At 39.5% G+C, this 21567-nt stretch overlaps 1 protein-coding gene across 1 annotated transcript; it reads left to right on the plus strand.

Annotated features, from left to right (window-relative positions):
- The first annotated feature begins 10040 nt into the window (after positions 1 to 10040).
- Positions 10041 to 15842, plus strand: ckma (creatine kinase, muscle a). The gene is made up of 8 exons (XM_041802218.1): positions 10041 to 10197; positions 11168 to 11375; positions 11460 to 11614; positions 12606 to 12738; positions 12823 to 12994; positions 13092 to 13215; positions 13340 to 13529; positions 15342 to 15842. Exons 2-8 carry the CDS (start codon positions 11183 to 11185, stop codon positions 15518 to 15520), a joined length of 1146 nt encoding a protein of 381 aa, XP_041658152.1. The 5' UTR covers positions 10041 to 10197; positions 11168 to 11182; the 3' UTR covers positions 15521 to 15842.
- The last annotated feature ends 5725 nt before the right edge of the window (positions 15843 to 21567 follow it).

A 21567-nucleotide genomic window follows, 5' to 3' on the forward strand; every position in this document is an offset into this window, starting at 1 on the left:
TTTTTGATGCAGCAGTTCAGGTAGCCTTTATGGTTATTGGAACAAGTCCATTAGATTCTCTGACCTAAAAAAGGTAGGATTAGACACAAAAATCATTTGTCTATCTCTATTAGCAGCTGAGATATGGCGAAATTTGTCTTTTGCGGCAGCTATCTTGGACGCCATCTTGATTAAGGTCTACTATGCAACTGCCATGGACAAAATTACCTTCACTTGCCATTTTAGTGTCCAAAAACCTAGACTTGGACAATAATTGTTTTTGTTTTTTTCTTCAATTTTTTTTAACCCATTACAACAGGGCTCGGTGTGATGTGTCTGCCATCTTGGAAAATGGTCGCCATCTTGGATTGTTGCGTGGCCAGCATTATTTTTGAAAAATGTAGACCATGAAGAGTACATGTACCAAATTTCATGCTTGTATCACCATTTGAACGATTATTTCACTTATCTGCTCCACTATTTAACAAAATCAGTGAATTGCCCTTTAAGGCTTCACTCCAGTGTCTGTGCTGTTTCACTGACCAGAATTAGCATTCAGCTTCGTGATTAGCATTTCTTAGCCACAAAAAAAGTTGCAAAGCATACACTGTAACTCAGCATAAAACTGTGGATTAGCATCTTGCGTTAACAGTTAACACCCTGCATTAGCAGTTAGCATTTTGTGGTAAATATTGACATTATATATTAGCGATTAGCATGGCATGCTAAGCTGTTAGCATCGCGCGCAAAAAATTATTGTTTACTATCTCTAAAGCTTTAAAAACATTACATAGAGTGCACCACAACACACAGAAAATACTGGTGAACACACATTTTAACTTTGTCTCATGTCTATTACAACAGTTTGAATGTTACAGGCTACATTGTCTCTTTTCCTTACCCATCCAGTAGCTATCAAACAGTAGGCTAACACAGGTATGAACTCACCAGGTATTCATAGATTTTTAAATTGACAGAAGTGTTTCCCTGCAGCACACAGGTGGTGTTCTGCTTAAAAAAATACATTTATTAACGCCTTTAAATATGATTTTGACTTGATTTATCATGTTTTACAGCTTTATGGCATTTTTATACGAGAAAATGTTCAGCCTTTTCGTCAGTGTGTTGTGTCCATCTGCATATCTCTTTCCTGGTCTGCAGTGTGTGAACAGGTAAGAACAGGAGGTGATGTCATGAAGATAATGACCACATCATAATGCATTTTTCTCAGCTGTTACACATTTTCTGGAGTTTTCTGGTGGAGAAAGTGAGCTTTTACTAAACTAACAAACATATTACTATTTAACATAGTAATTTGGTAGCCTAATTTTTTAATTGAGAAACACATCAGTCCATTGATCTTTCTATACATTGATCCATCTGTTCATCTGTAATCCATTCATTGGTCTATCTGTCCATCCATCATTCATCCAGCCATCATCCATCCTTCCATTCATTCATCATTCTGTCCAACCATACATCTGTTCATTCATCCATCCATACATGTGTTTATTCAAATCATCCATCATCCATCCATCTGTTAATTCATCTGTCAATCTATCCATCCATTCATTTGTTCATACAGCCATCAATCCAACTGTCTGTTTGTTCTTTCATCAGTCCATCTGTTCATAAATCCAACAAGCCAACCAACAAGCCATCACCCATCCAACCCTCCAAACATCTGTTCTTATCCAGTAATCCATCATCAATCAATAACCCATCCATCTATCCATCTGTTTGTTCTTTCATCCATTCATCAATCAATCTATCCATCCATTCATCCAACTGTTCATCCATCCATCTGTTCTATCATCCATCAATTTATTTGTCCATCCGTTCAATCATCTTTCATCCAACCATCATCCATCTGTTCATCCATCCATCAATCTATTCATCCATCCTTTATCATCCATGGTTGTACCATGGTCAAAGTATTTGACAAAAATAACCACAGTCAGAGACTCTGTAACACATTGTCATAAGAAACACATAAATCCTTGTAATTGCTGGTTGAGAAATGTAAACCTGTAATGCTAATGTCAGCCCTCTTAATAACAGCCATGAGGTTTTCAGAGTATTTTTGCATTGCTGAGCCATCAAAAAGTGATAATCACACGAAAAAATGTTTTGTCAAACTCCAAAACTTTAAGAGTTCCACAGTTGTTAAATGTAAAATCACTGTAACAGCCTGTCAGAATGCTATGAGAGCTCTCTGGGATCACTGGCAGTGTGAAGCATGGAGTGTGTCAGAGAAAACTCGACACCATGTGTGACGGGAATATGATGTGTGAACGGGCCACTTCTATCATGTAGAAACTACTCATCTCAGGAGCATAAGGAAGACCACTAAAATAACTTTGTATTGATTTGAAGTTGGTAAAAATGGACCCACACTATTGTAGCAGATCTTTAGATATCTGTTCATGCTAGTTTTATACTTACAACCTTACAGACAGTTGTGTTTAAACCCCTAATCTCATAACTATTAAGCCTCGTACTCACATTTGTACACACAAAGCAGAGTCCCCCCGAGGACCCGCATAAGAAAGGAAATCCCTTGCTGTCAAAAATACACATTCATTTGAATCATTTTCATTCATTAAGATGCTTACTTAGCTTAACTGATTTTAATTCAAAATCTGATCAAAATTTTATGAGATTGTGTCTTGTTAGTGTAGCTCAGTCAGACTTATAGCCTTCCATTTAGAGGGGGACGGGCAGCAGACAGCTGGGTAACAGGAGACGAGGTTTCAGTTTATGTCAGAGGCAGAGTGGGCAGCCAACGCTCAGCTCGACACGATCTGCAGAGTGGAGAGCAGAAAACGAGTAAAACAACTGTCAGAGTATATGAGGAACCGTTATAGAACATTATGTTCAGTAGGGGTGAAGCACCCGAGGTGTGCTGCAGGGCTGGGTTAGATATTTAGTAAGGAGAGAGGGTCCTCCATGCTTCCTGTAGGCAGGGGTGGGGGATGGTAATGGTCAGTGGGACTGGAAGAAGCAGGTGTGAGCCGGTCAGCTGTCCGTCAGAGACAGCTGGGACGTCCCGCAGAGTCTACATGGAGGGACGTCCCCATGTTGGAAAAGGGCCTGTGATAACACTCAGAGATTCTCATTTGAGTTTCTAATGTACCGCCTTGTTTCCACTACTGTGTAACCAGAAGTCCATTCATTCACATGGGAATCTCTGATGTGTTTGATGCTCTTCTCCTATGTAGCATCTCACTCCAGAATGTTCCTCAAACACCTTAAATAAACAGAACTTTTACGGTGGATTTCAGTGAATGATTGGGGTGACCACATTTTCAACCCTCAGAATAGGGATGCTTAAATATTGAAATAAATCCAACTGGTACATTTCATCCGTGCACCTTTGACAACATAGAAAGTGCCTTGGCAGATTGAAAATAATGTTTCCCAATATCAACCAAAACTTTGTTTGAAAAAATTTCACTAGGGCTGCAAGAAGCGCTGAAGGGCACGCGCCCCCCTGAGCATGTCGGGCCATGTGGCAACCACAGGAGTGTGGGAATAATTGGATGAAAGCAACCTGTGCAGTATACTGTGGCAGAGCACAGAAAGCATGTTGATCCTTCAAGAGCGGTTATTTATTATTAAAAATTAGAACAAAGACAGGACACTATATGTTCAAGAAGCCTCTGTTTCCTTGCAGTAGGTGGCACATTAGCAAAAGCATGTCATACACATTTAAATAAGTAGAGGGGCAGACCCTGTAGCACCACATTATGTAATAACGCCCCATTATGTAATAACCCTAACCATAGGACTTAGTGTGGGCTCCAAGGGATGCCCTACCTTGCCCTAACTCTAACCGCTTAGTGACTTATGCCTAAACCTAACCCCCCTTCAGGGCTCTAGACTTAACACCTAACCTTAACCCTAGGACTTAAGGTGGGCTCCAGGGTATACCCTACTACCTTGCCCTAACCCTAACCGCTTAGTGGCTTACAAAATGCGGCATTATTACATAATGAATTGAAAATTTATTACATTATTACATAATGGGGCGTTATTACATAATGTGGAGCTACAGACCCTAATCATACATGTGAGACTTGATGCAAGTTTCATTCAAGGGTTATAGTGACGTCCTGTGAAACGGAATGATAACAAGTTGCTTGCCAATAAAGAAATGGCCCAATCATATCACTTCCTGTGGCCAGTATGGGTGCCACATCACAATGAAAATAAATTAAATTAAATTAACTTTTGAACTTGTAGATGGGCGTACCTTGATCACACATGTGGCATTTGAAGGCAATCAGATGTTTGGCATGAAAGTTGTACATACTTCCTGTCAAACTGGTGAGATATTGAAATGCTTGCCATGCTTGTGTCACTTCCTTCACAGAATATACCAAAGTTATAACAGAGTTATAAATCGTCCCGCAATGTAAATTTTTGTATTTTAGCCGAATTGTGCAAGTCTATCATGCATGGGCCCCAAAAGTGAGACAGGGAACTGGGTAAGAGCTACGTGCATGAAAATCGGTACACATACGTATCATGATTAGTAGGGGTGAGTATTGGCAAGAACCTCACGATACGATACGCATCACGATACTTGGGTCATGATACGATAGTATCACGATATATCAGGATATCATGATATTGTGATATATTGCGATATTTTACACAGTTAACTAAGAAAAATATAGAGATGATGTATATGTAAATCACACAATGCGTTGGCGGTGTTCCCGCTATATTTCACGGCAGCAAGACAGAGCTTGCAAACGGCATTTCCTTTCTTTAACTCGCTGTTTGTGCTCATACAAACGTGTGAGCAAGTCGTATTTTACTAAAAACTCGGCTAAAATATGAATTTTTATTTTTTACCAAAAAATTGATATTAAGAGTTGAAGTATCGATATTGTATCGGATGCCAAAGTATCGCGATATATTGCCATATTGATATTTTTTACAGCTCTAATGATTAGACAGAAAAAATCTTAGGGCCATCCTCTAAAATGTACAGGAAGTGCACTACAAACAGCCAAGTGTCATATATGGGCTTTTTCTGGGCGATTCACAAGTTTTATATTTTCATGAACTTGTCCAAGGGATTTTGCCTGACTGACTCCTGATTTTTTTTTTTTTTTTTTTTTTTTGCTCATACTAGACAACCTGGAGAACCAAAGTTGTAGAAATGGTGAGTTTTCATCATAAGGCAGGGCTGCAACCAGAGCCCAAACTTAAACTGTACATTTTTTTGCAGTAAAAATACACTAACAATGGCTCATAACTTCTTAGTGCTCATGTCAATCATCACCAAACTTCACAGGGGTGATCACACGTTGATCCTGAAAACATGTATACATCAATGTATCACATTGTCACAGCGCCCCCCTCCAGCAATTGAACATTTCCACCTCTAATTTTGCTACATTTCCCTTTAAATATCCCCACCCCCACCCCCGACATCATTCAGCCTTGGCTAGTCTGCATATGGTTTACTATAAAACCTACAAAAAAGCCTCCTGGACCCATGCCCGAATCCCAACAGGAAGTCTACCAGCTTCATCTCAATTTCAAAATAAGACATTTCAGATCAGGGGTGTCAAACTCAATCAAAGCAAAGGCCGAAATCTGAATTTAGGTTTAACCTGAGGGCCTAACAGGGTCAAGATTTAACTGAACACTGTCAACTGTGTTTTCACAGGTAATGAAAATAAAACAGTGATGAAAAATGATTTTAAGATTTCTAAAAAAAAAAAAAAAAAAGTCAAAATGATTAAATATCACAGCATCAATAAATCTGAGATAAAAAGTCAACTTTATTGGTCCTAAAAGTCAAAATACAAAATTAAAAGTCAAAATAAGGTTTTTATAAGGCAAATATATGAGTTAGAGAGTTAAAATCATGAGTTTAAAGGTCAAGATATGCTATAAAATAGAAAATCAAGAGTTCAAAAAGTGAAAATAGAAGATAAAATTCAAAGTTGTAACTCTAAAAGGTAAAAATATGAGATAAAATTCTCGATCAGGAGTTTAAAAAGTGAAAACATGGAATTAAAAGTCAAAGTCAGGACTTTAAAAGCTCAAGATTTGATTTAAAATGAAAAATCGTGAATCTAGAAGGTCACAATATGAGAAAAAAGGTCAAAATTATTAATTTAAAAGGTCAAAATATGAAATAATAAGTCAAAGTCAAGTTTCAGTCATATTCTTGAGATTTAAAATGAAAATATGAAATGAAAACAAACTACTTTATTTTCTTCATTCCTAACTTTCTATCTAATTATTTCTACTCTATACTTTTTCAGACTTTTATAACTTGAGAAGGCTTTTGTTTAATCTTTAAGGTTAAATAGCAGGAGGCCAATTCCAAATTAGATATGATCTTGCATGCCGGGTGAAACTTCACCGCGGGCCGCATTTGGTCCCCAGGCCTTGAGTTTGACACCCATGTTTATATGGTGCAAAATGACTTACCTATCATAACTTGGGTAAACAATCTGCAATCTTCTGCTCTTTCTTGTATCACGCTGAACACACCCACATGCAAACGTCTCATCATAGCACCCCCTACTGGCAACAGGAAGTGACACAAATGGGTCATATCCTCATTCCTCTTATTGAGCTTAACCTATTAAGCTCTGATTTTGAAAGAAAGGCCTCAGTAATTGGCCATAAGATAGGTTTCATAGAAGGTTGTCTCACTGGTGATGTTGAGAATTTCAACATCTCGCCAAATTGACAGGAAGTATGCACAACTCTCATACTGAAAATCTGATGACCTTCAAATTTCACATGTAGCATGAAGCTCTGCCCTCCACATATTCAAATATTCAAATAAAAGCCCCAACAGTAAGCTACTGTAAGTTGGATGGAACAAAAAACTACTGATTCTTCTGAATGAAATTATAATGAAGTGATACATGAAGCAGCTGCAGGGCCAATGCATTAGTAAAATAGTGTGAGACATGTGAGAGAATACAGTATCAAGAGCTAATGAGGCTAATGTCAAAGAGAGCATCATCTTTCATAAACGGCATTCCCTCTGACAGTAAGTGCTACCAGAGAAATTCTATTATCTGATAACATGGCCATCAATTTAAGAGCATCAGGTCATGAATGGTTTGAAGTGGGTTCTCTGCAGCTCAGAGGAGGAGTGGGAAAAAAAATGACTCAAATGTTATCTTAATGCAGTCGTCATTAATGCAGGTTTTCCTCCAAAAGTCATCTGTAAATTGAGAGTGGAACATGCATGTGTATCAGAATGGATTTCAGTTAAGTGTTAATTGGGTGCAAACTGTTCCAAAATGATCCCGAGGACCAGGGTTCCATTAATCTGAAAGTTGAGCATGAGGATGTAAGACAAGTGTACATTAGTGTATGAACCACCGAGCAGTCATCAAGAACATTTGGAGCCGATTCTCTGCTTCATCTTGGAAAAAAAAACCCTTGAAAATATCTTCCTTCAAGCTGGTGGAGCATGTGCCGCATGCTCAGAGACAAACTCTGTTTCTTTGGCCTGTGACCATTTGGTCTCTGCTCACTCCTCCCTACATTTTTCATCTCTCAGCTGTCCTAACAGTAAAGAACACAAAGTAATGAAAAAACAGTTGCATCATCTCAAACCACAGCTGCCCCTAAAGTATGTTATCTCTACAGTACATTTTAGTTTGGATGGTCTGCTTTATCACAACAGTGTTCCTTAAACTTTGACCCTCTAACAGCCATTGACTGCTTCTGTATTGCTGCTTTATCAGCAGCTTTGTTGATGCTGGAGAGAGAGTCAACGTGGCCCAAAAACATCCTACACATACCACATTAGGCATACAGTGATTGGGGCATACCTTTGTGCTTTTCCAGTAATTCAAATAATGTTCAGGCCAAAGTATTGATAGGCTTAAGCTGCTTGCTGGTCTGTTTAGTTTGCAGCAATCGTCATTTTTTTCTGCAACATAAATATAGATTTAAGACTTGACAGAGTTAATGGCATGAGAAGCAACAAGATCAGTGTCTGTGCTGTTAACAGTGATGTACTTACAGTAGTATGGTTGAGGTGCATGAGTAAAAATAATAAAAAGGGCACATGCTGTGTGTAGAGAGGCAACAGAACACAAAAAGTTATCATATATTTTTAAAATAAGTGAGAAAACAGGCAAGGTATTATGAACTATTTAACCACACAAATATACATGGATGAATGTCCCCAGAAATTACCTTTAAATCAAGGTGCTAAGCCAGGGTAGGGGTAGAATGTCCAAACCTGGCCTCACCTTATAGAAGACAAAATAGTATAAAGTGCCCTCTTGGATAATTCTATGGCAATTCTATGGCAAACACAATAACGTTTCCCAGATGCCCCACTAGCATATAAATATGATAAAGTGCCCTCTCAGATTCCTGATAGAAGATAAACATAATGAAGTGCCCTCTCAGATATCTTGATAAAAGCTAGACAGGATAAAATGCACTCCCAGATATCCCACTAGAAGATAAATATGATAAAATGCACTCTCAGATATCCCAATAGGAAGTTCACTTGATAAAGAGTCCTTTCATATTCCCAGATAGAAAATAAGCATGATAAAGTGCCCTCTCAGATGCCCCAATAAAAGATAGACATGATAAAGTGCCCTCTCAGATGCCCCAGTAAAAGATAGACATGATAAAGTGCCCTCTCAGATATCCAAATCGAGCTTTAACATGATAATGCGCTCACTCAGATATCCCAATGGAAGCTAGACATAATAAAGTGCCCTCTCTGATATCCCAGTAGAAGATAAGCATGATAAAATGTACTCCCAAATATCCCAATGGAAGATAGACATGATAAAGTGCCCTGTCAGATATCTCGATAAAAGCGAGACAGGAAAATATGCACTCCCAGATATCCAACTAGAAGATAAACATGATAAAGTGCCCTCTCAGATATCCCGATGGAAGCTAGACATGATAAAGTGTCCGGTCAGATGCCCAATAGAGTATAAACATGATAAAGGGCCCTCTTAGATAATTCCACATAAGGTTCACATGATAGACTGCCCTGAAAAATGTCCTTCAGAAAATAAACATGATAAAGTGCCCTCATGGATGCCCCTTTCAATGGTAAACAAAATACCCTGTAAGATGCACCCAAAGAGGAAAAAGACTATCCAGATTGTTATCAAAGCAAAGTTCAAAAGCCAGCATCTGTGATGGTGTGTGGGTGTATTATTACCCATGGCATGGGTCACATGCACATTTGTGAATGCATTGTTAATACTGAGAGGTACATAGAGGTTTTGGCATATGTATATGCTTCCATTCAGATGACCTCTTTTTTCAAGGATATTCCAGCCTATTTTAGCAAGACAATGCAAAGCTACATTCTGCAAGTTATAGCAGTATGCCTTGAGCAACTTGAGCAACTGAGTGGATTGAAGCATATGACACACACTTAACCACGGGAAAAGGGACTTGTTATGGACTGAAAGGAAATAAGGGGGCAGTAAAAAGATAAATGTTTGATAACACACGTTTCCACTCAGCCGTCTGTGTGCTTTCTTTTTAAAGTGAAATGAGACATTAAGGAGCAGTGGTTGACTTCTTTTATGTCTCTGTGGCTGTAGAGAGATGCTGCAGTGGCTTAACCAAGGTGTGCTGAAGGGACAATAAAGCATGGAATTTAAAAAAAATGTAATGCACTAAGCATGGAACTTTATTAATTGTGATTAATGCATTAACTCTGACAGCCTTACTTTATGCTGATTACCCAAACGCTTCTGTGGACATAGCAGCCATGTTATAACCAGGATAATAACTCCAATCTTCACGCCTGACATGTCGACCTCTGACTTCCACAACATGGTAGGCAAAAGTGAAGCTCAGCTTTTTACAGTTGCCCCAACAACCTTTGTGACCCCCCTCCCCCCTTGGATACTCCCACCATCCAACTGGCGCTATGTTTGGGCCAGGGGGAGGGTGAGGGGAATGACTGGGGGTGTGGGTACAGCTGCAGTACCCGTGTTGGATGACTGAGATGTAAATGTGTCCCTTTCATAAAGTGTTCAGAGTATCAGTGTGAACGATCTGACCAATCAGGACGCAGCAGGCACTAAAATGGCAAAGCCAATGGCTGAGTGTTGGCCAGGTATATAAGCAGGCAGCAGAGACCCCCCGAGTTGGGTGACCCCTATTTTGGCCGTGGTGAACAGGATCTGATCCCAAGGACTGTTACCTCTGTTCTTGTCTGGTGTGAAGGTAAAGAAATATCTGAGATGGTTGACTTTTAAAGAGGAGCATGTGCAGATTTAAAGGACTGTCCCTTCATTTAGGATGACAAAGAGGATTCTTTGATGAACTTTTTAAAGTTTTTGTGCAAAGTTTTGAATGCGTTTTAATTTTTTGGGGAAAAAAAGTGGGAAAATGTGTGCATGAAGATGATACTTAACATAGTAGAAGCTGCTTTGCTGTTTGGTTAGCTTGAGTCACTCTACATGTATTAAGCTCCCTGTGAATGGGCATGCTACGTGGACAGTGGGTAGTGATTAATGTGGACAGGTGCTTCACAGTGTGAGACGGTGCCTGACGGCTCTTGATAACGTGTAATTAAGCTCATCCATTTAAGGGTCAGACTCATTGGGCGGCTTTTTGGGCTTAACTTAATGAGACAGTTAGCTTTAGCATTGTGATATCTACCACAAAAATGTTAGAAATATCTTGTTCTCAGTCAGATCACATTACGTTTGACATCACAAGGACATTATTTCATAGTCAGTCTGTTGTCATGCAATCAACCTGGATTAGATGATGATGCATTCATCATATTCCTGCAACTCTAAAAAAGGGAATTATTTGCAGAAAATTCCTTGAAAAGACTGCTGTTGTTTCAAAATTGGCGAGTCTGGGGTTGTGCATGTGTCTGGAGGAATTAAAGGCTACTCAGACATGCTGCAGACACCTAAAGAAAGAATATATACAGTCAGATGTGTAGGTGCTAAAAATAGCCACTCCACCCCCCAGCTCTATTTCAGCCAGAAACCCGAGCCTCTGAGAATGGAGTGACACTTGTTACCAGGATTCCTCTGCCAACACTGCTCAAACTCTGCAGCTGTCCTGCAGAATCACACACATCTCCTAATGTAGAAGATGTCTGTGTCACAGCTGGGCAAAGACCAGCATGAAGGTTTTAGTTTAAATCTGATTATCCTACATGTCTCTCTCTTTGCAGTGTTAGAAAGCAATCATGCCTTTCGGAAACACCCACAACAACTTCAAACTCAACTACAAAGTTGAGGAGGAGTTCCCTGACCTGAAAAACCACAACAACCACATGGCCATTGCCCTGACCAAGGATATCTATGGCAGGCTGAGGGACAAGCAGACCCCCAGTGGTTACACCCTGGATGACGTCATCCAGACTGGTGTGGACAACCCCGGTAAGAATCATTAAAATATTCAGAGAAAAGGCTGAAATACTTCTGAGCCTGTACCACAGCAGCTAAACATCGACTGACCCATAGGTCACCCCTTCATCATGACTGTTGGCTGCGTCGCTGGTGATGAGGAGTCCTACGAGGTCTTCAAGGATCTGCTGGACCCCGTCATCTCCGACCGTCATGGTGGATACAAGCCCACTGACAAGCACAAGACTGACCTGAACTTCGAGAACCTGAAGGTGCAGTACTGCAGTTCTACTTTTGCACACTTGAGAATAAAATGTTACAAAAAAAACCCACTGACTTAAAGGATAACTAAACCCCAGACTTTTGGCTGAGGTGCATCTAGCTGGGAATGAAAAAAAAAAAGGCCTTTTGCATTTATAATATTTTTTTATGCATTAAACCCTATTGTTGGTGTAGAATAAATCTCTACACTCAAAGACCAAAAATGGCAGCATACATAAATAATGATAAAAATAATATCAATTCCTTTTTTCCATCTTTTTTGCATCTATTTCGAAATTTATCAGACCTAATTATAAATGTCAAATGTGAATTAAGCTTTGGGGAATTTAACCATTTAAATGTCAGTTCAAGTGCAAAACCCGGGTGTTTGTAAAATGGATAATAATCGATGTCAAACAGGAAAAATTACAAATTTGAAGCAATGACTCCAGAATGAAAGCCTAATATTATGAAATGCACATTTTTACTGTGATAGCTAGGGGATCAAAAATCGTGGTTTTAATGGGTTTCAATGGGGCATTTTTGGTCACCAACACCCTGAGTGTGTGCAAAAAGTCTACAGAGCTTATTCTTGACCTGTTACATTTAAAGGTTCTATCAAAAACACTAACCTTCTAAATGTATGTTGTTAGCTTTAAAATGGTCAAAATATTTCTAAAATAAAAGATTTTAAAAAGCCATAAAACGGCCTCAGTGCCCTCTAAGGGTTAAATCAAACAGCTACATAAAAACAGTTGATTCTAAAGTGGCTGACGATGTCACATGGTACCAGCTCAGCCAATAAAAAATCAACTGCAGTAGCCTGGTTCTAACCTGTAGAGGGCAGTCGTGTTACACATTTTTTCCCACGAAATGTATATCAAAATTTTGTGATCAAATGTTGAGAATCAGATGTGATAAAACATCTCTTTTCAGCTTTCTGAGGGTTTAGTCAGAGCCTTTGTCTGTGGCGTCTGTTTGACATCAGACTTTATCTTTCAGGGTGGTGACGACCTGGACCCCAACTATGTCCTGTCCAGCCGTGTCCGTACTGGCCGCAGCATCAAGGGATTCACCCTGCCCCCCCACAACAGCCGTGGCGAGCGCAGAATGATCGAGAGGCTGTCCGTTGAGGGTGAGTTCTGAAAAGTTTTAGTCTGCCCTCCCAAACCAACAGTGAGGAACTTTCAGTCCTAATGTGCCCGATTTCTCTCCTCAGCTCTGACCAGCCTGGATGGCGAGTTCAAGGGAAAGTACTACCCCCTGAAGTCCATGACTGATGCCGAGCAGGAGCAGCTGATCGCTGACCACTTCCTGTTTGACAAGCCCGTCTCTCCCCTGCTGACCTGCGCTGGTATGGCCCGTGACTGGCCCGACGCTAGAGGCATCTGGTGAGTATGACCAGTATCTGTTGATGTGAAAACTCTCAGAACAGTTTTCCTTGTGTTTCCCCATGACATGTGGGCTTATACTTTGCATGCCTTTCAGGCACAACGACAACAAGACCTTCCTGGTCTGGGTGAACGAGGAGGATCACCTGCGTGTCATCTCCATGCAGAAGGGTGGCAACATGAGGGAGGTCTTCAGGCGTTTCTGTGTCGGCCTGGGCAAGGTATGCAAACAAGTCTAGCTTTCATTTATTGTATTTTTTATCATCACTGATCATACTCCATCTATAGACTGTCTGACTGAGTAATGGTGTCTCTCTGACTCTCCTGCTTCTTTTAATCTACCAGATTGAGGAGATCTTCAAGAAGCACAACCATGGCTTCATGTGGAACGAGCATCTCGGGTACATCCTGACCTGCCCCTCCAACCTGGGAACCGGCCTGCGTGGTGGTGTCCACGTCAAGCTGCCCAAACTGAGCACACACGCCAAGTTTGAGGAGATCCTCAAAAGGCTGCGTCTGCAGAAGCGTGGCACAGGTACGAATCTACCTGTGTCAGTCATCTGAGATCTCTACTGAGACTCTGATGTGCACAGAGTTCTACCCTGTCACCCATACTACTATGTGGTGAAAATACCATTTTGTAAAGCTGTTAAATGCTGTGTGAGCATTATCATACTCTATCTAGTGCACTCATTTTATCCCGCAGTGCACTGGGAAAAAAGTGAACAACAGATTGTTACTGTCCCAGGAATATTTACCATCATGCATCACAGTTCAGCGGTTGAGAAAGTGACATTTGTGTGCTTTCAAACACGAGAAACGGACAAGAGAACAACCAGTGGAGGAAACTCAGAAAAGTTCATATTTAGAGCCACTCTTACCAAAAAAAAAGAAAAAAAAAAAGATAATTACAGGAACAAGACCAGACAAATAAGAAGCATGAAAATGTAATTCTTTATTCTTGTCAAAAATTCACAGTAGTTTTTATGTGTTAATGTTTACTTTCTCTTACAGAGTGAATCCAATCCACTTCAAATTTTGCACAGAGCTTAAACAGACCTCACAAAAAAACAAATATTTGGCCCATGTTTTAAACTTAAAGGACATGTCTCTGGTGGCCTGTAAAAGACTGGCATCTCACCATGAAACAGGAAGTTTCTACTACTCAGACAGGCTCTAAACTGCCTCAAACTTAACTTTTTTAACATAAGACCTGCATGATGATTCAGTTGGTTTTGCACAAAGCTTGAAAAGACTTCATAGAAAGAAATTCGGCCCATGTATTAAACTTAATGGCTCATCTGTGGCTTGAGAAGGATTGGTGTCCATGAAAAGGAAGTTTCTTCTACTCAAACATACAGGCTCCAAACTGCCTCAGACTTTACATAATAAGCTTCAGACCTGCATGATGTTCTTCAGTGTATTTTGCACAGAGCCTAAAAGGAGGTCATAGCAGGAAATTTATTGAATTCATGTTCAGGATGTGTTTGGTCTCTCGCCATGAAACAGGAAGTTTCAACAACTCAAACTAGCAGGCATCAAACTACCTCAGATTGTACTTAGATTAACTAAAGACCTGCAAGATTTGCTTCAATCAGTTAACATCATAATTAGACCTTCTATTCTCACTTCCTGTTTGTGTTTGAGACCTGGGAGTTGATCGCTCTTTGATAGGTCTGTGCCACGAGGCTTACACGTACCAAACCCTGACGTACGCCAGTTTGTTGAATGCCATTTTAATGCTGCTTCAAGGCTCAGTTCATAATTCTTTTCATAAAAATAAACCAAGCATGTTAGTATTAGTTTTCAGCTGCAATGGCGACATATTCGGCAGCCACATTGTCTGCTTCCAACAAATTTTAGTCAATTAACTTCTCTCCATGAGGTAAATGAGACCAGGACTACCTCTTATCCTGTTTAGTGTTGGGGATGCTGGGGTAAATCCCAGCTGTTATTGGAGGCAGGCTGGCCGTCAGTCACAGGGTTTTAAAGACACTAATGTTAATCTAATAAAGTCAACTCATCTTAGGGTTACCTCCTGTTAAAATGCTGCAACACATCCACCTGTCAGTCAGATTAAGCATGCTCCTAATTAAATTGAAAATAGATGAGATATAAGAAATTTTGCCAAACAAACGAGCTGTTCAGACCAAATTGTCTCTTAAGCTGGGCTGTAAGAATGCCTATTCTGCTGTTAAAGTTGGGTGTTTTAATTCGGGTGTTACTGGGACTTTCTGGGCTTTTGCAGCCACCGGAACTGCAGGGTGACCACTGGCTTCACTTACTAGGTTACTTGCTCAGATTGAGGGGTTTTTTTTCATCATGACTTCTTCTTTGTCTTCTCTAGGTGGTGTGGACACCGCCTCCGTTGGTGGTGTGTTCGACATCTCCAACGCTGACCGTCTGGGCTCCTCCGAGGTGGAGCAGGTCCAGCTGGTGGTTGATGGTGTCAAGCTCATGGTGGAGATGGAGAAGAAGCTGGAGAAGGGAGAGGCCATCGACAGCATGATCCCCGCCCAGAAGTAAAGAGGGACAATGTTATGTTTTTCTCGTGACCATTCATGTGCAATCGAGCCAGCTGACATGGCGTGCAGAGGAAACCGCCGCTCATTCAGAGACTCTTGACTCTGCTCACCTCTTTTTCTTCCTTCCAGCTTTTTTTTTCTTCCTTTGTCCTATGACCTTTTTATTCACGTTCTCTGGTGTTGGTTGGTAACATCCTGGGATCAGCCTCCACTGAGCCAGGCTCGCCTGGCAGATGTGGCATCACCTACTTTTTGTTATAAAAAGTAAAAATTATTGAAGCTGTTCATACTGTTCAATAAAAACGTGCCCCATTTAAAAACCATGTGCATTTCTTTGGTCTGTTGTGCTGCTGCATGAAATATAACCTGAAATATTAATAATAATAATACATTTTATTTAAGGGTGCCTTTCATGACAGTCAAGGTCACCTTACAAAAAGTACAAAATTGTAAAAGTATTGATTGGTCTAAATCGTGAATAGCTTCAAAAGATTTGTCTGAAGGATTACCAAAAGCTTAGAGCAGTATTTTCAGAAAAATCAGTGCATACTGAGGATTTGACCAAATCTGCCTGCTATCATCCCAACAACATCTCCAGACTCCGACCATCACTCCCTGATTCTGTGGCTGAAACTCATTCATGCTTTCATAACCTCCCGCCTGGACTACTGTAATGGAGTCCTGTCTGGAGTACCCAGCAAAACCCTGGACAGGCTTCAGTACGTCCAAAACTCTGCAGCTAGAGTTCTCACCCGCACTAGACCCTGGCAACACATCACTCCGACCATCATCCACCTCCACTGGCTCCCTATCAAGTCCCGTATCATCTACAAAATCCTCCTCCTCACATACAAATCTCTCCATGCCCTGGCTCCTCAGTACCTTTCTGATCTCCTCCATCCATACACACCATCCCGCAACCTTCAATCTTCAGACACTGGCCTACTTTCCATACCCAAAACCAAACTCCGAACCTATGGAGACAGAGCCATCAGTGCTGCAGCTCCCACCCTCTGGAACACTCTTCCTGCAGACATCCATAGCGCTCCATCTCTGGACATTTTCAAAAAAACATCTCAAGCACCACCTGTTCACCACAGCCTACAGTCTTCACTAAACCACCCCTTACACTCATCCTACCCCTCACATAGTCTGTCCATGTCTATGTGTTCCTGTAAAGCGTCCTTGGGTTTCTTGAAAGGCGCTATATAAATTCAAGATATTATTATTATTACTATTATTATTTAGTGGTGCTGTGGGTCAGTTAGGGTGCAAATGTGGACATTTAAGCACAAAGGATTTCAATTCTTCAATTCTTCCTTTTGTTCTTAGGTCACTCCTTGCTTTTGGAGACTTTTCTCATATGCCTTTAACTCATGGTATTTTACTCAAAGGGGAAAAAAACAATGGAGGATGCATTGAAGACTGTTAAAGATTTGATGTTTGTAGGTTATTAATAGTGCTTCTCTTTCAGTAAATCTATGGTTATGTGTAAAATGGCTTTATTTTAATTGGGCTAACTCATTCATTTAAACTCTGCTGGCCAAATATGTGAACCACCTGATCCTATATCAGTATTATTTAGCCATACGTTTCATACGTAACATAATTTATAATTTTAAATTTGTCACTCAACATTAGTGGTTAGACTGTGTCGCAGCCTACAAAAGGCTGAGAAATGATAATATGAATGCAGATGCTCTGACACGATGCTTCCATTCAAGCAGCTTCAACAAGAATTTAATAAAAATTCAAAATTGTTTACATACAGTGCTTAACAAATTTATTAGACCACCTGTCATATTTGTCTCAGAGACCATCCAGCATCATGAAGTGCTTTAATGCGGACTCTTTCATTTTCAGTGAGCTCTCCACATTTTACTATTTTGAACAGGAATGAGGGATTTCAAACTGAATTCACCCAAATTTGAGCCGGCTCACTGGGCTTCTCTGAGAAGTCAGAAATGAATCAAGCATAACATTCAACCACTAAAACTAATTTTTCTGTTCAGGAATGCAAGTAAATAACTTTGACATATTAATCGAGAAATATTAATGTGCTTTACTATTTTTAATTAGTAATTACCAATGCTGTTAATTTAGGGCAGCCGTGGCATAAACCTTACTTTGGTTAGGGTTAGGGTGGTCTAATACATTTGTTAAGCACTGTAGGTACAAAGTTTCTTTTGGTTCGAAACATTTGCATTTCCTTAATCACTCAATCATTCACAAAAACTGTTCATTAATTTAGTATCACTTTCCTTTTACAAGCAAATAAAATAAAAACAGGTAAATAAACAACAATATCTTAGTTTAACAGCTTCTATTATGTCTTTCTTTCATCTTTATACTTCTTGTTTCTTATATTCTTGTTTTTAGGTGAACTATAAAGCATAAGATCTCCTCACACAAACTAAGCACTGTAAATATATCCATGAAACAAATCAAAATAGTGTCTTTCTCTGTCTTCTTGTATATCTTACTCAGCTGCATGTTTTACAAATACAAACGCACTGAATTGTGCCATGACTTGTGGTGCTGCGTGGACAACAGATAGAACCAAGCTAACTAGCTTAAAACAGTCACAAGTTAGTCTTAAAATGTAAATAACCCAACCAAAACGCTTAAGCTTCAGCTAAAAATACTTAAAATAAAACCTTTACAAATGTTTTTCAAGGATAAACACAAATAAATATTCATTTATTACCTGAGAAATGATAATATGAATGAAGATGCTCTGACACATGCTGTCATTCAAGCAGCTTCAGCAAGAATGAGGCATCATGGCGGAGAGCTCCCCCTTCTGGCCTAAGCAGGCATGACTAATCAATCACAGACAGCATTTCTCAGAAAGACTTAGGAGGTGCACAGTTGAACGACCCATGACAGGAAAATCCTTATAGTCTGAGTACTTTCAACATAAAACAGTTTTAAAAGTGTTTCAAACCTTTTTAAAAGGATTCTGTTTTTAACACTTACGTCCTTTTAACCATTTTTATGACCCTTTTAACAATTAAATCCCATTTCTAGGCCACTGCTACTGTTTTAATCACTACTACTCGATTTTTAGCTGACTGCATTTCAAAATAAAATTCAGACTGTTACAACTGCAACAAGAGGGTTGTTGAGCACGTATAGCAGGGGTGTCAAACTCAAGGCGCAGGGGCCAAATCTGGCCCGTGGTACAGTTGTATCAGGCCCACAAGATCATCAATCTTTCTTTTCTAACTGGCCCACCAGTATGAGGTCTGCAGATTCCCTCCAGTATAAAAATGTAAAATTTATCTTGAGGATTCTAAATATTCTTGTTCAATCATAAAAATCTGAAATAAAGAGTAAAATAATTTGATAAAGTCAGGAAGGTGAGAAAAGAAATTAATGTTGTCATTTCATATTTTCAATTTTGCATCAAACATTTCTGACTTACACGTATGATTTTGCCTTTTTTCATGTTTTGGTTTTTTCGTATCATATTTCAACCTTGAAGATTCACAATTTAAAATTCTAAGTCATACTTTTACTTTTTAAACTTGGGATTTTGACTTTCTAACTCAAATATTTGCCTGTTAAAAATAGTATTTTGCCTTTAAATTTTGTGTTTCGACCTTCTGAACCAGTAAGCTTGACTTTATCCAGACTTTAAGCCTTTAAACTCATCATTTTGACATTTTTCATCTCAGAATGATTTATCATCAGTGTTGTATTTTGGGGAATTCTTTGAGACTTTCAGGAATTTAAATGGGATTTTTTGGGGGAAATATTTTGTTTAAAACTCAGGCAATATCACTGGAATATTTAAAGGACTCTTAGAACTTTTGGGGCACTTTTTAGGGGAAACTTTAAAAATTGTTTGCAAGAACATTCTTTTAAGAAATTTAGACATTTGTGTTAATATTAGACGTCATTTGTGGTCAAAATGAATTCCTGTTCACAGATCAGGTTGGGCCTTTAAACTAATTAGGTCCTAATAATGAAAATAGTGAAAGAAACTTTAGTATTCCAAACAAAAGCTCAGGCCTCAGGAGGCTATGAGCATGTGTCAATACCATTAGTGGTTACAGTATTTTTTTTGTGTGAACTACAGTCCACAAGGGGGAGACATTTGTAAAGTAATGATAGGGTATGTCCACCCAGCCATCTATTCTGTGCTCATTGCAGTTTGGTGCTGTAAACACCAGTTTTAGTACACTTATGTGGTAATGCAGTCAGTCTTTTAAGGTTCCTGGTTGTTTTAAGGATAATATCATGCAGTGGTGCCGTATCAGGCTACATTTTCCCTCTGGCAAGGTCAAAATCAAATCTAATGTCTTTGGAAGAGCAAATGAGGCTTGAATTGAGGCCTAAAATCATCTTGTGCGTAGTCAGCCTGAACCCTAACTCCTGGTATGCCGTATGAGTTTCCTACTTGGCTTCCTTTTGTCAAAACTTGGAAAAATTACAAAAATTACATTCTCGACTCGTTCCATTGTAACAGAGACTCCTTCTTGTTGCTTTTCTCTGGGCCGGTTCCCACATTTAATCGACCTAAATAAATCAAAGCTGATTCCTTTCCTGCTTATGTCATAGCTCAGAGGCCTGAAAGGGTAGAGTACGGAGACTGAGACAAGACCAAAACCATAAGAATCAATATTTTTAAAACACAAGGTTGAACAGTTAAAGAGCATTCTCTCTTTAATTTTAGTTTTCTGTTTAATACATTTGGTGGATAAAAACAAGGTGTCTGCACCTCCTTCAAATCACAACATGCAACAATCTCAAATTTAACAAATTTGTTCAACTAACTTCTTGCAAAAATAAATCCTTGTATGTCTTTAAAAACCACTGACAAGTCTGGAATATTTTAAATACCTGAAAATGAGATGTTTATCTAGACTTGTCAGCTGAATGAGGCCTAAAGAGATATTTCTGACTAGAAATAAGATTGATTGATGCAGGTGTAGCTATTTGTTGTTTTAGCAAGTGCTTCTCCTTATTATCACATTAATGAAGTCAAAGAAAAGCAAACTGGTGCTGGTCTGGACTAACCTGACACGCCAAATGGATTTGTTTCACACATCCATCTGGAAAATCTTTGATATACAGCCCATAAAGGAAAGGGCGGAGCCTTTAAAAAAAAAAAACTCGGAGGGTGATTAGATGAATATTCTGTCTGTCACATCTTTACGGGCCAATCAGAGCAAAAAAACACGTGACGTCATTACAGCTACCGAGGAATAAACTCCATATAAAACTGCATAATGCAAACGTGTCAGAACATGACTTCTGTCATTTTTGAAAAGAAAACAGCTCAGTGTTGTTCTTTGTTCTTCTTTCAATGAAGAAAAGTCGTCAAGTTCTGACAAAACCGGCGTTTTTTCAGCATTCACGCTAATGTCTTCTGCCATAACTGCACCGGTCTCTTGTTGCAGCTTTCTTACGCCATGACTCCGCCGTACCTGAAAGTACTGCCCCTCATCGTTGATTGGTGCTGTCACTTTCTAGCGGGCCCAAACGGTTCAGACGGGAGCTTTGCAAGATGGATTCGCCAGTGAGAAACAAGGATGCGGGCGTATCCATCTGCTTTGTGAGGTTTAGGGCTTGACTGGTCTTGATGGAAAATCCTGAGTCTGGCCAGTCCGAGACAAGACAAGACCAAGACATTCAAAATCTGGTCTTGAGACCGGTCTTAAGACCAAGACTGTTCTTGAGTACAACAACACTAGTGCTTACAGTCACTACATCACCACCACAACACTACTACAGCACTCTAAAGAGGAAATTACTGGACACCTTGAAAAAACTGACCTTATTGTTAATAATCAAGGAGGGTTTTTTTTTTTTTTTGGATTGCTGCTTGTTAACTTGAATTTGAAAAACTTAATTTTATCAATTTGATTTTTTTTTTAAACTGTAGGTCAACAATTTTCCTTTTGTAGTTTGCATCAGTTCATAACCTTTTTATTTTCATTTTCTACACATGTGGAACAAACTCCCAGAAACCTGCAGGTCTGCTGAAATTCTTTCGAATCTCTGTTAAGGACTCAACTGCTTACAGCCATCTTTCTTTAA

This window comes from Cheilinus undulatus, linkage group 12 (genome assembly GCF_018320785.1).
Source record: "Cheilinus undulatus linkage group 12, ASM1832078v1, whole genome shotgun sequence".
In the NCBI taxonomy this organism is placed as follows: Eukaryota; Metazoa; Chordata; class Actinopteri; order Labriformes; family Labridae; genus Cheilinus; species Cheilinus undulatus.

What these genes read in the sequence shown, in the direction of transcription:
- ckma (XM_041802218.1), top strand. Translation starts at nt 11,183, where the DNA reads ATGCCTTTCGGAAACACCCACAACAACTTCAAACTCAACTACAAAGTT. An exon ending in GACTGGTGTGGACAACCCCG is followed by an intron (nt 11,376 to 11,459) that starts GTAAGAATCATT and finishes ACTGACCCATAG; the next exon opens with GTCACCCCTTCATCATGACT. An exon ending in TCTGCAGAAGCGTGGCACAG is followed by an intron (nt 13,530 to 15,341) that starts GTACGAATCTAC and finishes TGTCTTCTCTAG; the next exon opens with GTGGTGTGGACACCGCCTCC.